The sequence below is a fragment of the Plutella xylostella genome, chromosome 20, assembly GCF_932276165.1.
Source record: "Plutella xylostella chromosome 20, ilPluXylo3.1, whole genome shotgun sequence".
Lineage (NCBI taxonomy): Eukaryota > Metazoa > Arthropoda > Insecta > Lepidoptera > Plutellidae > Plutella > Plutella xylostella.
The window spans coordinates 2012678-2028799 of record NC_064000.1 but is presented as its reverse complement, the minus strand read 5'-3'; the positions used below and the strand labels follow the sequence as shown (position 1 = coordinate 2028799).

Genomic DNA, 16122 nt, shown 5'->3' with positions numbered 1-16122 from the left:
ATTCTCTCCTATAGGTTGGCTGGTACAAAATGCTTTTAGCCTTTTGTATAAGTAATTATTAATACTTATATATACAATATTTTGTTAACAATTATTAAACTATTATTGTATATAGGAACTTAGGTAATCAGTAATCACAGGTGCTCCTCTGTTTGAATTGACGCATGAAGAAGAGGAAGAAGAGAGGCGTGAGGTCATTGAAGGCCAGGCGCATGCGCAGGGACGGGACCCTCCCGCGCACCAGCCGCAGCAGCGCCGCGCTGACCGCGCGCTCCACGCCGGTCGCGGAGCCAGAGCTTCACTGGTCGCGCAACTGCGTCGCCGCTAAAATCTGTGGATTTTCAATGTATAGTTAAAACATATACCTACAAAAATATGTTGTACTTATTCCGATATAAATTATGTATACGTATTATTTTACTTTAAGTCTGGTCTTGATTGTTCCTTTCATTAGCCTAGAAAAGACAAAATGAAAAGTTCAGTATGATATTGTTCTAAAAATTACAGACAGATACTAAACAGAACTACGCTGTAACATAAATATTCAACACCAGTTTTCCTAAGACATTATTGGGGTAACAATGAAGTTAAATTCTATTCTATTATTTAGCCAAACATTTAGGAATAACCTACCTTTTTCCATATGAGGAACCCCTCCTCAAGAAGCCTCTCATTGACTGCAGCCTGTCCGTTCATTACTTCAGCTAATCAGCTATCATTGTGAGGGCTGAAGCCGTGGCCCTCTCACAACGCAGTTGCTCCTTCTGCTACTCAAGCACATCGGCTGCTGCTTGTGTTTCTAAAACAATTCAAAACAGAAATTGGATACATCGTAAATTACAATACCTTCTTGACTACAACCGGTAACATTTATATTTCAAAAAAAATAGGTTAATACATTGATACTTACATGTCTCAGTCGTATTTCTCTAAGTAAGTTAAACTTCCTTTCTTCTTATTTTCCAAAAAAACTACGTTGACACGAAAATGAGCAAAGAAAATCAATGTTTTTATGGAGAAAACATGGCGGCTGTCAAAAGTGCCACAGGTTATGAATTTCTTCAACGTTGAATTAAAAAGCTGTTTCTTGATACTTGCTATCGACACTAATTCCAACAAAATATATTGTAGGAACAAAATTATTTAAAACAATTAGTGGTAGTATTTATAATTTTTGCATGGCAATTAAAAAAAATATAGTTTCATTCATTTCACTCAAGCCATCCAAATACGAACTAGCGATATGAAAACGAGATCAAAGTATGTGTGCTATGAATCGCGTTTTTAAACATTGCGGATTTCATCTCGTAACTCGTTCGTATCGCTTTACAAATATTTCGGTTGAGATGTGAATCGCGCCCCTGGTCTTACATTACAAAATGGGTTAAAAAAACATCGTGAGGAAACCATATCTAGATTCTAGATATGTGGATTACTAATGGATGACTACCTACTAAGTGGATTCTACTAATTTAAAAACGCTCATACGGCAATCGACCTTTCACGTGAGTACAAATGTAAAGCCAAAAGCTGGTGGATCGCTTACGGGTCACCTCTGACTAGCCCATCGGGAATTACAGTCGTGAATCATATTTTCCTACCACACAATTAGTCTTACAAACCCCAAAATCTAAATCTACACATCACATATATAGTCCAGTCAATAAATGACTCAAAATGAGGTGTAGAGTGCGTGAGCATCAGATAATATATCACACCAGACATCTTAAAAACGTGGTTTTAACTGTTTTGTTGGAATTTATTACATTCCTTATTCTCTGTCATTTATGTTAAAACGCTACCGCTTATGCCTGTAGACACTCCATTTCAAATCGGAGTTTTAATGAAATCCATATCGTAACATTGTTATTACGCTTTCAACTTTATCTTCAAATAACATGTTTTTGTTTTCAATCTCGTGAGATTGGACTTTTTGATTAATTTCATTATTTCCCGGAATATGGAGGGATGTTTGCATAAGTAGGAGCGAGTCGATAAGATATAGCCTTTCAACTCAACTCTTTGGTTAACAAAAATAAGACGTAGAAGGTGAAATTATTAACCTAAGAGGGGTGTTATAAGTTTAACGTTCTGTATATCTGTGTATCTCTGTCTGTGGTCGCGTAACGGCTGAACCGTTTTAATACAGGATGTTATGGAACAAGGTAAAAGATGTCGATTTGTGTCCCAGTGACACAGCACCAAATTACTCCTAAACGGAAAAGACTAGCTTAATGAAACCGTCTTGAGGTACATTTAACAGCGCATCAGAATATAACCAACTAAAAAAGTACCAAAATTTGAATTTGTAAAATTTTATCTTATAGTTCAGTTTTCATAATTTAATTTGCAATTAGGTTAGGTATTAGTTGAATGTTAATTTATATTATAACCAAAATTTTAAATTAAATATATTATAGAATTAGGGCCATTTGGCGTCGGCATTTTGTTGATGGAGCTTTTTCATAGCTGAAGAGTGCCAACTACCAATAATGGCGACCGTACTTATTGTGGCACAAGATCGAACCTACATATAGTCCAGTCAATAAATGACCCAAAATGAGGTGTAGAGTGCGTGAGCAGGTAACTAAGCGATTCCTTCAGGAAATTGTTCAGGGGGCTTAGTTTGTTAACATACCAAAAGTCCTGAATCCTAGGTGATGAGCGGGGGGGAGGGGAGGGGGGTAAAGGTACGAATTTTTGGTTTTTCACTTATATCTCGAAAATGATGCATCGCAGAGAAATATTTTTAAAGCATAAAATGGAGTTTTTTAAATTACCTAAAACTTTTATTTCATAATTTTTTTTCTAATTCCTAACCGTTTTCGAGTTATTACCCTCGGAAAAAGTTAAAATTTACAAAAAAAAACTATTCAAGTCAAACATTCATAAACATTGCATCATATTTTCTAAACCGAGTCATAAATGAAAAAAATGAATAGGAAAGAAGTTGTAGATTTTAAAATTCCCTTTTAGAATATATATAACATAGAACAACGCGGACTCGGGTGTACCCTCGGGAAGCGTCATAGCGATCTTTCTTGATACAAAAAAGTCTGCCAATTTTTGCGGGGGGAAATTTTACCGTTTACCATGATTATGTCTCATGGGACATACCATTATGAGTTTTAATTCCCAGCTATAAGGGTTACGTGAAGTGACATTTAATAATGAACACAGTGTCTTAATTTTTCTTGCCAATGGATGTAACAATTATCGATAAGTGTTATCGATGAATTCAAGAACATGGGTTAGAAATACTAATTTCAAATTAATTAGGTATAGTTAAATTTAATTAGGAATGATTAATAAACGAAGTCACCCGCTTTTCGCTGTACATTTATACTCACGTGATAGGTCGCGAGCCGTATCGCCGTTTTTGAATGAGTACAATGCACTGAAGTTGTCGAGTAAGTGGGCAACCCGACGGTCAGATGCTTTCAAGCCGCCCCTTCGAGCGGCCTCTGACTAGGCTAAACGACTGCTGCCGAAGCAGCAACCGGGACCCAACGGCTTAACGTCCCGTCCGAAGCACGGAAGCGTCCAGAAAAAGAACCATTTGAAATCGGTAACTCATGCTGTACCTACCAATGGCTGACCGTGTCAGTTGTTGCTTAACCTCAGTGATCAGTTACGATTACTGAAGCCAATTCGACTACGGACGCTTCCCAACTATGACCTTTTTTGTCGATTAATACATATCTACATACCGGTACATCACTATTGCATTTTTTTCACATTGGTTGCTAGGAAACAGCTAATAACAATAAACCATGACCAAATCTGTAATCAACCCGGAATCCGGATATTCTATGAATTGAAGCTGTCATTTTAGTATGTAAACAAATCATTTTCTATGAAACGAACGCTTTGCCAACTAGATTGAGTCTAGTGAAAATTGAGACTGCAACTATGTAGTTTTTATAAATCGGTGGGCCTTTCTGGCCTACCACCCCGCCAGAGGGGAACGTCTGCCTATTTCGTCTCCAGACCATTCATACTCAATGATATATAAATATCCTGGTTTATGTCCAACCCGCCTAAAGTTACAGCTATTTTACTTACACTTAAGCTTCCATTTTGGGCACCTATAGTAACCGATTCTAATGAAATTTAGAACGTAAATATAGTTCTTATAACAAAAAAATATGATGGTGACCTTGAGCTGATCTGATGATGGAAACGGAAGGCAGTCAAGGGAACTCCTCAACAGTATATAGCAACTACCTCGTGATTAGGCTTGAATGATTCGTATTGATTAGTAGGACTTTTTGGTATCATTTGCACCTTACTTTTGATTGAAAATTATTGCAAATATACTAAAAACTATAAAATAAAATAATAATTAAAAAAATTAAAAAACCGACTTCAAAAAACCACTAAAATGAAAGAAATAAATTATTTCTTTCATTTTAGTGGTTTTTTCTAAGTTGGTGCCATATTTCTTTAGATTACTTTGTCACCGCACCAACATCAAAAAAGAACAGTTCCTGCTTAGGTGTATTTGTAATGTCACATACGAGTAGAATTTGTGTAAACCTTAAATTATTTCTTTCATTTTAGTGGTTTTTTGAAGTCGGTTTTTTAATTTTTTTAATTATTATTTTATTTTATAGTTTTTAGTATATTTGCAATAATTTTCAATCAAAAGTAAGGTGCAAATGATACCAAAAAGTCCTACTAATCAATACGAATCATTCAAGCCTAATCACGAGGTAGTTGCTATATACTGTTGAGGAGTTCCCTTGACTGCCTTCCGTTTCCATCATCAGATCAGCTCAAGGTCACCATCATATTTTTTTGTTATAAGAACTATATTTACGTTCTAAATTTCATTAGAATCGGTTACTATAGGTGCCCAAAATGGAAGCTTAAGTGTAAGTAAAATAGCTGTAACTTTAGGCGGGTTGGACATAAACCAGGATATTTATATATCATTGAGTATGAATGGTCTGGAGACGAAATAGGCAGACGTTCCCCTCTGGCGGGGTGGTAGGCCAGAAAGGCCCACCGATTTATAAAAACTAGTTGCAGTCTCAATTTTCACTAGACTCAATCTAGTTGGCAAAGCGTTCGTTTCATAGAAAATGATTTGTTTACATACTAAAATGACAGCTTCAATTCATAGAATATCCGGATTCCGGGTTGATTACAGATTTGGTCATGGTTTATTGTTATTAGCTGTTTCCTAGCAACCAATGTGAAAAAAATGCAATAGTGATGTACCGGTATGTAGATATGTATTAATCGACAAAAAAGGTCATAGTTGGGAAGCGTCCGTAGTCGAATTGGCTTCAGTAATCGTAACTGATCACTGAGGTTAAGCAACAACTGACACGGTCAGCCATTGGTAGGTACAGCATGAGTTACCGATTTCAAATGGTTCTTTTTCTGGACGCTTCCGTGCTTCGGACGGGACGTTAAGCCGTTGGGTCCCGGTTGCTGCTTCGGCAGCAGTCGTTTAGCCTAGTCAGAGGCCGCTCGAAGGGGCGGCTTGAAAGCATCTGACCGTCGGGTTGCCCACTTACTCGACAACTTCAGTGCATTGTACTCATTCAAAAACGGCGATACGGCTCGCGACCTATCACGTGAGTATAAATGTACAGCGAAAAGCGGGTGACTTCGTTTATTAATCATTCCTAATTAAATTTAACTATACCTAATTAATTTGAAATTAGTATTTCTAACCCATGTTCTTGAATTCATCGATAACACTTATCGATAATTGTTACATCCATTGGCAAGAAAAATTAAGACACTGTGTTCATTATTAAATGTCACTTCACGTAACCCTTATAGCTGGGAATTAAAACTCATAATGGTATGTCCCATGAGACATAATCATGGTAAACGGTAAAATTTCCCCCCGCAAAAATTGGCAGACTTTTTTGTATCAAGAAAGATCGCTATGACGCTTCCCGAGGGTACACCCGAGTCCGCGTTGTTCTATGTTATATATATTCTAAAAGGGAATTTTAAAATCTACAACTTCTTTCCTATTCATTTTTTTCATTTATGACTCGGTTTAGAAAATATGATGCAATGTTTATGAATGTTTGACTTGAATAGTTTTTTTTTGTAAATTTTAACTTTTTCCGAGGGTAATAACTCGAAAACGGTTAGGAATTAGAAAAAAAATTATGAAATAAAAGTTTTAGGTAATTTAAAAAACTCCATTTTATGCTTTAAAAATATTTCTCTGCGATGCATCATTTTCGAGATATAAGTGAAAAACCAAAAATTCGTACCTTTACCCCCCTCCCCTCCCCCCCGCTCATCACCTAGGATTCAGGACTTTTGGTATGTTAACAAACTAAGCCCCCTGAACAATTTCCTGAAGGAATCGCTTAGTTACCTGCTCACGCACTCTACACCTCATTTTGGGTCATTTATTGACTGGACTATATGTAGGTTCGATCTTGTGCCACAATAAGTACGGTCGCCATTATTGGTAGTTGGCACTCTTCAGCTATGAAAAAGCTCCATCAACAAAATGCCGACGCCAAATGGCCCTAATTCTATAATATATTTAATTTAAAATTTTGGTTATAATATAAATTAACATTCAACTAATACCTAACCTAATTGCAAATTAAATTATGAAAACTGAACTATAAGATAAAATTTTACAAATTCAAATTTTGGTACTTTTTTAGTTGGTTATATTCTGATGCGCTGTTAAATGTACCTCAAGACGGTTTCATTAAGCTAGTCTTTTCCGTTTAGGAGTAATTTGGTGCTGTGTCACTGGGACACAAATCGACATCTTTTACCTTGTTCCATAACATCCTGTATTAAAACGGTTCAGCCGTTACGCGACCACAGACAGAGATACACAGATATACAGAACGTTAAACTTATAACACCCCTCTTAGGTTAATAATTTCACCTTCTACGTCTTATTTTTGTTAACCAAAGAGTTGAGTTGAAAGGCTATATCTTATCGACTCGCTCCTACTTATGCAAACATCCCTCCATATTCCGGGAAATAATGAAATTAATCAAAAAGTCCAATCTCACGAGATTGAAAACAAAAACATGTTATTTGAAGATAAAGTTGAAAGCGTAATAACAATGTTACGATATGGATTTCATTAAAACTCCGATTTGAAATGGAGTGTCTACAGGCATAAGCGGTAGCGTTTTAACATAAATGACAGAGAATAAGGAATGTTATGAATTCCAACAAAACAGTTAAAGCACGGAAGCGTCCAGAAAAAGAACCATTTGAAATCGGTAACTCATGCTGTACCTACCAATGGCTGACCGTGTCAGTTGTTGCTTAACCTCAGTGATCAGTTACGATTACTGAAGCCAATTCGACTACGGACGCTTCCCAACTATGACCTTTTTTGTCGATTAATACATATCTACATACCGGTACATCACTATTGCATTTTTTTCACATTGGTTGCTAGGAAACAGCTAATAACAATAAACCATGACCAAATCTGTAATCAACCCGGAATCCGGATATTCTATGAATTGAAGCTGTCATTTTAGTATGTAAACAAATCATTTTCTATGAAACGAACGCTTTGCCAACTAGATTGAGTCTAGTGAAAATTGAGACTGCAACTAGTTTTTATAAATCGGTGGGCCTTTCTGGCCTACCACCCCGCCAGAGGGGAACGTCTGCCTATTTCGTCTCCAGACCATTCATACTCAATGATATATAAATATCCTGGTTTATGTCCAACCCGCCTAAAGTTACAGCTATTTTACTTACACTTAAGCTCACTAACTCGGTGAGTTATGTGAGTAACTTTAGCAAAATGCAAGTTTAAAATAGCTGTAACTTTAGGCAGGTTGGACATTAACCAGCATATTATCTATATATATTCTAAAAGGAAATTTAAAAATCTACAATTTCTTTCCTATTCATTTTTTTCATTAACCGACTTCAAAAAAAGGAGGAGGTTCTCAATTCGTCGGGATCTTTTTTTTTATATTTTTTTTATGTATGTTCACCGATTACTCCGCCGTTTATGGACCGATTTTAAAAATTCTTTTTTTGTTGTATTGCATTGAGCTCCCAGGTGGTCCCATTTTTTTTCAGAATTTTAGTTCACCCCCAAGGGTGGGTAAAGGGGCAAAAACAGGGTATGAATTTCCATTTTGGGCACCTATAGTAACCGATTCTAATGAAATTTAGAACGTAAATATAGTTCTTATAACAAAAAAATATGATGGTGACCTTGAGCTGATCTGATGATGGAAACGGAAGGCAGTCAAGGGAACTCCTCAACAGTATATAGCAACTACCTCGTGATTAGGCTTGAATGATTCGTATTGATTAGTAGGACTTTTTGGTATCATTTGCACCTTACTTTTGATTGAAAATTATTGCAAATATACTAAAAACTATACAATAAAATAATAATTAAAAAAATTAAAAAACCGACTTCAAAAAACCACTAAAATGAAAGAAATAAATTATTTCTTTCATTTTAGTGATTTTTTCTAAGTTGGTGCCATATTTCTTTAGATTACTTTGTCACCGCACCAACATCAAAAAAGAACAGTTCCTGCTTAGGTGTATTTGTACTGTCACATACGAGTAGAATTTGTGTAAACCTTAAATTATTTCTTTCATTTTAGTGGTTTTTTGGAAGTCGGTTTTTTTATGAATCGGTTTAGAAAATATGATGCAATGTTTATGAATGTTTTGACTTGAATAGATTTTTCTTGTAAATTTTAACTTTTTCCGAGGGTAATAACTCGAAAACGGTTAGGAATTAGAAAAATACATATGATATAAAAGTTTTAGGTAATTTAAAGAACTCCATTTTATGCTTTGAAAATATTTCTCTGTGTTGCACCATTTTCGAGATATAAGCGAAAAACCAAAAAATTGTACCTTTACCCCCCTCTCCTCCCCCCCGCTCATCACCTAGGAGTCAGGACTTTTGGTATGTTAACAACCTAAGCCCCCTGAACAAGTTTCTGAAGGAATCGCTTAGTTACCTGCTCACGCACTCTACACCTCATTCCTTGACTGGACTAAGACCTTCACAGACTAGCGTGCTCCAAAAACTGAGCCATTTTGAGCCCTAATAATACGGCTGTCCGTTATAATAACTGAATAAATCAATCTGTACCGTAATAACTCATACTTTTTGCAGCTATATATTTGTTCTAATAGCGCCATAACTCTCGAATCTCTCTTAATTGTTCGCTAGAGAGCCACGATAAATCAAATGTTAAACTTGGATTTATATTGGTGACAATTATGCAAACTGATTGAAATTAACTATACTCTGTCCATTATAGTATTGGTTTTTTGACATTCGAAATCCCATACATATTTGATGACTGCAAAGGAAAACCAACTTTACTTACCAGACATAAGGAAACGTCTAAAATACAATAACATAGTGGAAGCTATATAATACACTGGCGAGCTATGAACAAGTTGCGCCGATAAAAATCACTCACAAATCCGTTTGCTACGAGCTTGCTACGGGCTACGGCGTAGCACGGCGTAGCATTTCTAAACTTATTTTGGTTGCAAGCTATTTTATACTTGTTTTTCCGCGCAAGCTTCCCATCGCCTATGGAAGATTTCCCTATCCTGTGAGTATTCTTGAATAAAAGCTTATAGGTAGCGCTGATTCATTTTCAATATGTGCTGAAACATTTAAATACGCTACTTAAATCATAAATACTTTAAAAAAACTTTTTTAAATTTACAGTGCTCAATTTAAACAATTTTCCATCTCTAAAGCCGGACCTATTCCTTCCCATCTACATGTAAACTACCAGGACATAAGAACCCGTAGGTAGGTGGCGGTTGGGCCCACATGCGGGCGATAACCGCCAATCCGCCGTGTTTCCCCGACAATATTCCCCGATCTCTGCGGCGTGTAGTGGGTACTTGTTGTGACATGTTGGTGTTTTCCTCTCTGGTTACGTACCTAATGTTTGCTTGGATAAAATATAGACAGGTTGAAAATATCATACTACTAGTCTGCTACTAAAATTATTAAAAAAGTGTTGGTTTTTGTTAATTTAGAAAGTTTTTAGGCTCACAACCGTGTTTACAGAGTCACTAATTTTACGATGCCCTATGCTAAAAAAATATAGTATCTACCTAACAATTCAATAGAGTTTAGGAACTACATTTTATACTTACATCATTTACGCAGACATTTTGTGCATTCCAAGGCGTCCCAAAAATAGTATGATAATTGAATTTATTGAATTTAGCCACATTATCTGCAAACAAATGCACCCACCATTAGAAACCTATCCGTTCATCTCACAAAATCCCTATAGGTACTTACTTTTCCCATTACCAGCTGAACCACTTAGGTTGAGCCCGCGGCTCATACGTGCGATAGCGGCGGAAGCAGCCAGCGCTTCCGGTTCCGACGCTTATCGCCGCAGGTCGCGGGATGTCGGCAAAGTATTATCTGCTTTCTCGTTAGGGTCCACACTCGAGGTACTAGTGGGTTTCCGGGCCAATAGTTTGGTCGCAGGTAGGATTGGGTTTGATTCGATTTTAAAGTCGGTTTTATGAGAATGTGTAGCTGTAGGGGACATATTATTATGTTATGTGAAGTTATATCACTATGGTATATACGATTCACATGATACTTATGGGACTAAATCAGGGAACTCTGCTGTTGGATAAGTACCGTACTTATGACATATTTCTTGTATCTATTAAGGTTTAAAAATAATAAAGCATAATCGATAACTATGTTTTTATTTCTACAATAATTCATGTGTACATTTCAAACAAAACGGTTCTAACAGATACATAAAGCATTTTAAAAAATATAGGTACATAAATCAATTCCACACATTCATTTTAAGGTATTATGGTTCGGTTCGCATTCCTATATCCAAAGCTTCAGCATATTATTTTATTAAATACTAGCTATTTCCGCGAGCTTTGCTTTGCCTTAAAACGTTTTCCCGTGGAAATTCCACGATAAAAAGTAGCCTATCTTCTTTCTCAGCGTCTAAATCATCTGTATACCAAATTTCAATAAAATCCGTTCAGTAGTTTTGGAGTGAAAGAGTAACAGACAGACATAGTTACTTTCGCATTTATAAAATTAGTTAGGATTAGAATAATATAAACGGGAAAACGAACCGAAGTTTTTAAATGAATCAAGGTCCATGGGTATTGGTTTAGATAAGCAGAATATTATACTCTGTATAAAATAATAATTAAAAAAAAGTTTTGGAAAAAACAATTCCAAACGGAAGTTATGATTATTTATGTAGGAATGCGACCTAACATAATTATAAAGTATTTTAATGATTTATTAATTCATTTTATAATTAAATATCAAAATGCTCAATGTGTATCATAATTGATTATTTATAAAGCTCAATAAACCGATAACGCAACAGTGATTAATGTTTAATAATTAATATGGCTGTTTTAATTGCAAATTGCAAACGATGGAAGACATAAAAGTATTTAAATTTAATTTAATTTATTCATAACATAACGAAACAAAAAATATTTTTTATGTTCAATTCAATTCACGGTTCAATTACTTACTTACTTATGTTTTTTTACAGTTTGCATAAACTGAAACATAAAATACTACTTACATGACCAAGGCCCAATTTCACCATTCTCTGCAAATTGGCTAACCCATAGTTAAATCCTTTTGGTTCGAGGGATTGATCCAAATTACAAGGGAATAGTAAAATCAGATTAGAATATCTGATATAATAATGCTATTTGATATAATAAAGATATCGCAAAACTCTGCTAACTAGATATCACAAAACACAGACGAGAATAAAGCCATTACACAATTTATTATTTTACAAAATTTTATACACACATTTATATTTATTTTTATTTAACCCCTCACATACGACATTATCATTGATCCAACATTGATTCAAAACATTGTATCACCGCCACTGTATGCATTTATTTTTATTAAGTGATGACACTAATCACTAAAAAGTTTATAAGTATACGGATTGTTCTCTAAATGGAATTTAACTAAAGTTTAAAATTTATACGTTTGGTAAAAGTGACCCTCAAGGCATGTGACACTTTGTTGACACATCTATATGAGGGGTTGTTTAGTTCTTAGATAAATTAATTTAAAATTATTAACGTAACCTCACTTCATTCTACTAATAGTTTGTCATTAGTTTTTATGACTTTGCCTCCGGTTTTGTTTGCTCAAGTTAAGGACGCAATTTTATATCTTTTTAAGTTATTATACTTAAGTATTAATTTATTTATAGTGAAACCAAGTTATCGCACCGTCGTCGGTACCTGGATCATTATAATTTTAATATTTTAGTTTTTTACCAATTTATAATTTTATTTTTATTATGTTAAGTAATGTTAGTAAGATTAGTTATCTTAATTATTTTTGAAGTGCCCAATTTCAGTAAACTGTGTTTTATAATCGAATAAGTATTTATTAACAAATATTGTGGTCGTGTTATTTATTAAAATTGAGATAAGAATGTATAAGTAATATATTTTAATTTATCCATGAAAACAGTACCTATATTTAATTTTTTATGTCTTTTTATATATTATTTCGTCCATAAATTATATTTACGAGTATTTTCACATCATTCTTAGATAATCATTTCTGTAAAATTTGGCTATTCAATATAACTAGTAAGTACTTTTTACATTAATTACTATAATACATATAAGATCATCTTTAAAGACAAACAAACGTCATTATAAAATACGGATTTTGTAATGGCGTTTATTCAACTTTTTCACATAAAAAATATACAATACATATTTTTTCTAAAAGGCAAAGGATAATATTTTAAATACAAATGGTCCGTTAATTTAAAGTAGCTTATACTAATTGGGGTTTTATTTAAATTGACCTATGTACATGGGAATTTTAATCATTTCCCTCATTAAAACATGATACCGCTCTAAAGGTGCTGATTGACATTATAATGTTCGTGATTCCCCTTTTGGATTTATATACCGCTTTTGCAGCATCCTGTATATGCATGAATATAAATATATTCGCGCTGTATTTGTTTTGCGACTAGACCAATGTAGTCTACGCCCTCCGGCTAGAGAGGATGACAAATTCCGAAAGGTGGCTTGTACTGAATGATTGGATGTGAAAATGTATACATCGCATCCAGTGACGTGCTTTGGGAGAGGCCTACGTCTAGCAGTGGACTACTATAATGTAAACTTTTTTAGCTGTATGGAGTTGCTCGCCTCAATGTACTGCGCAGCGATCACAGGATTCGATACTATTTTCGAATCTACATGAACATATGGAAAAAACAAATGTCACTTTTGGAACTGACAAATTCACCTTACATTTTGACAGTGACAGTTGACATACTGTTCTTTATCAATATGTTTGTGTAGATTCGAAAATAGAATCGAATCCTGTGCTCGCGCCTCTGTTATGTCGAATATTGAAGGTGTAACTTGCTCACCCCGAGCGAATATTCAATATCAATCGACACCTTTATGATTACGGCTTCTGTTGTGAAGTCATAATAAATATTATATTCTATGCATGGAAGTAGAAAAAAGGCGGAAGGAATATCACGAACTAAAAACTGAAGCACCCTAAGTAAAAGTCACTTTCTTTGTTACGACGAGCCCGACACACACACACATTCACACTCAAAGTAAGTCAGTTTGCCGCCGCGCGCCAATCACGTCGCATCTACGCACCCGCACACTCTCATATCGCCGCCATTGTGGTGCTTCAGTGTTTTAGTAAGCGAGATTCCTTCCGCCTTTTTTTCTACTTCCATGATTCTATGTAAAATTGCTGAGAGATTTCAATTGTCAATCCCAAAGGCAGATTGTGGATTTCGATCTAAATTTTTAATTTCCGCCCTCGATCGTTTTGGCTATAGAACTTAAAGCAGAATCTATAGTATAGAAATTAATATTTTCAAAAGCAATCGGCGTTTTTCATTTGCATAAGGTACACAGGGAATTTTATATTTGATTTTTTTTCTAACTAACTACTATACTAAGTATTTTAGGGTCGGGAGATGTTCGGGCCTCATAATGTCATTCTGTCTTCAGCTTTTGGCGAGTGTGGTCGTGTCTCCCGACTTCGTTGATATAAATACAATTAAATATAATACTTTTGACTAGATCATTGTATGAGTTACTCTAGGATTATGCTAAATTGATATTTACGCCGACGCCCGTCACGAATTCGTCTCTTATGAGCGGCAGCAGAGCTGTGTGCCTGCGAACAAACAAGGAAGCATTAAAGATATAAATAAAGAAACATTTATTTGACGCACTGATACCAACAAAAATACAATATAAAGCAAAGGATAACATACACGGTTGCTTTCCAGAGCGTCACAAAGACACAAAGTAGTCTGATATTCAATAAGCCAAAGCGTTTTCTTCAGCTGGCCCTTATAAGGTGACGGTGACAAATTCTGAGCGTACAATGCAATAACCTGAGTTGCACAATGCACAATACTGAATCAATTTTATACCTAATTTACATAAATTTTCTAGGCATATTTTAAATAAAATAAAAATAAAAACAAGTGATCCGTGATATTCTCCGAATGAGATTCATAGTGCTGCCACATTGTGTTTGCATCTGTTCAAAAGTTACATTGGATTTGTTTGTGCACCCGCGGACAAGTTACGTTTAATAATGTCGGTGCCGTATGCAATGTGAAACAACAGTATTGTCGGGTTTATTATAGTGACATATTTTGATACCTATTTGACAACTGAACATTTATTTTAATTATAGAGAATTTACTTATACTGTCCATTATATTATTAGTTTTTTTGACATTTGAAATCCCAAACATATTTGATGACTGCAAAGGAAAACCAACTTTACTTACTAGACATAAGGAAACGTCAAAAATGCAATAACATAGTGGAAGCTCTATAATTATGAGAAATACCGGGTGGAATCGCAAAAAAACTACAGCTTTACTAAGCATATTTGTTTAATTTTTTTTTACGGTTCACTTTAACTAAAAGTTACTTTTTCTGTACATTGATCAAATTCTACTTTGTACACATATTACTTTTCTTCTATAAAAGGTGTTGCAAAAGCTGAAAGGCTGCACAATCTTATTATAAATTGTTTTTCCGTCAAAGGCACCTTTTTCGTCCGTCTCTACTTATCACATTATTGATCGTGTTTGTATGCTGACCGTACACACAGTTCCCAGAGCGACGGATTAGTTAGAACTTACTTCATTACTCCGCTGAGCACTCGCACTCTGCTACAGCTGATGTGAAAGTTTTCGTGTGACAGCTGCTAAGAAGATTTAGCTATGCCACTAGAGTTGGACAACTATAACTCTGAATTAGAAACAAGTGCCAATACTAGAAAAATATATTAGATTTATAATAGCTTTAAATTGAAAAGGTCTATGTTACAGAGTTGCTGAAAGTTCTTTAGTGTAATTTAATGACAAGCCACTGAAGACAGCAGCTTGTAAGCTCTTAAGCTAACTATTAAGCTTCAAAGCTTTCATAGTTAAGCTCTTTATTAACTCTCAAAGACATGAATTATGAGAAAGAATATTTTTAAGGAAATCCCAGAAAGATCCTTGTGAGATTTTTCAAGTTATCTACCGTGGAGCTTTATCAATGAACTTGCTGAAGATAAGTCTTTGTACTCGAACGATATTGAACAGTTTTCTTAATGACAATAACTTAGAACCCACCTATAGTTTGTGTTCATGACTACATTGTATATGATAACTAACAAATAAGTTACCTTTTGATCATTTTTACATAGACTTACAATATATCAAGTTTTGATTGGTTTGATCAAGTTATACCTAAAGAGGGTTATTTTGTATATATCTTGGATAAACATCCTCTCAATTCTACCTATCAACATACTAATGGGTAACCCCGGGTGGTTTCAGACATGTCGAGGATGACGACCCGGAAGGTGCAGAGCCGTGACCTGGAGATCCAGCTGAGGACAGCTTTGGAGGATCTCAAGGCATCTCGTGACCTCTCAAGCCAACTGATGGCAGAGCGGGAGGACAATGAAAAGGAATTTGATTCCCTTTTAAAAAAGAACTCGGACTTAAAGAATGACATAGCTGAAATGGACATCCAATACCAAGACTTGCAAGGCAAATGTGATGAGCTACAGATTGTACTTAGATCAT

General features: G+C 35.1%; 1 protein-coding gene and 1 long non-coding RNA gene across 10 annotated transcripts in view; both read right to left on the bottom strand.

The window, feature by feature from the left end:
* Nucleotides 1-214: 214 nt before the first annotated feature.
* LOC125490129 lies at nt 215-1366 on the bottom strand. Of its 2 annotated transcripts, none has more exons than XR_007267475.1 (3): nt 911-1366; nt 634-799; nt 215-331 (listed from the first exon to the last, which is right to left on the bottom strand). It is a non-coding gene; the product is annotated as an uncharacterized LOC125490129 (long non-coding RNA). The 2 variants fall into 2 exon arrangements; XR_007267476.1 differs by lacking the exon at nt 215-331 and adding an exon at nt 441-455.
* A 10151-nt stretch (nt 1367-11517) lies between these two features.
* LOC105392252 (KH domain-containing, RNA-binding, signal transduction-associated protein 2) overlaps nt 11518-16122 on the bottom strand; it is a 227335-nt gene continuing 222730 nt past the window's right edge. For all 8 annotated transcript variants that reach the window (XR_007267429.1, XM_048628214.1, XM_048628213.1 and 5 more), the window contains one exon: nt 11518-14198. Coding sequence is in view for 7 of the 8 variants with exons in the window: in XM_048628214.1 (XP_048484171.1) it covers nt 14126-14198 (73 nt within the window). In the remaining variant the exon portion in view is untranslated. The remainder of the gene's footprint in view (nt 14199-16122) is intronic.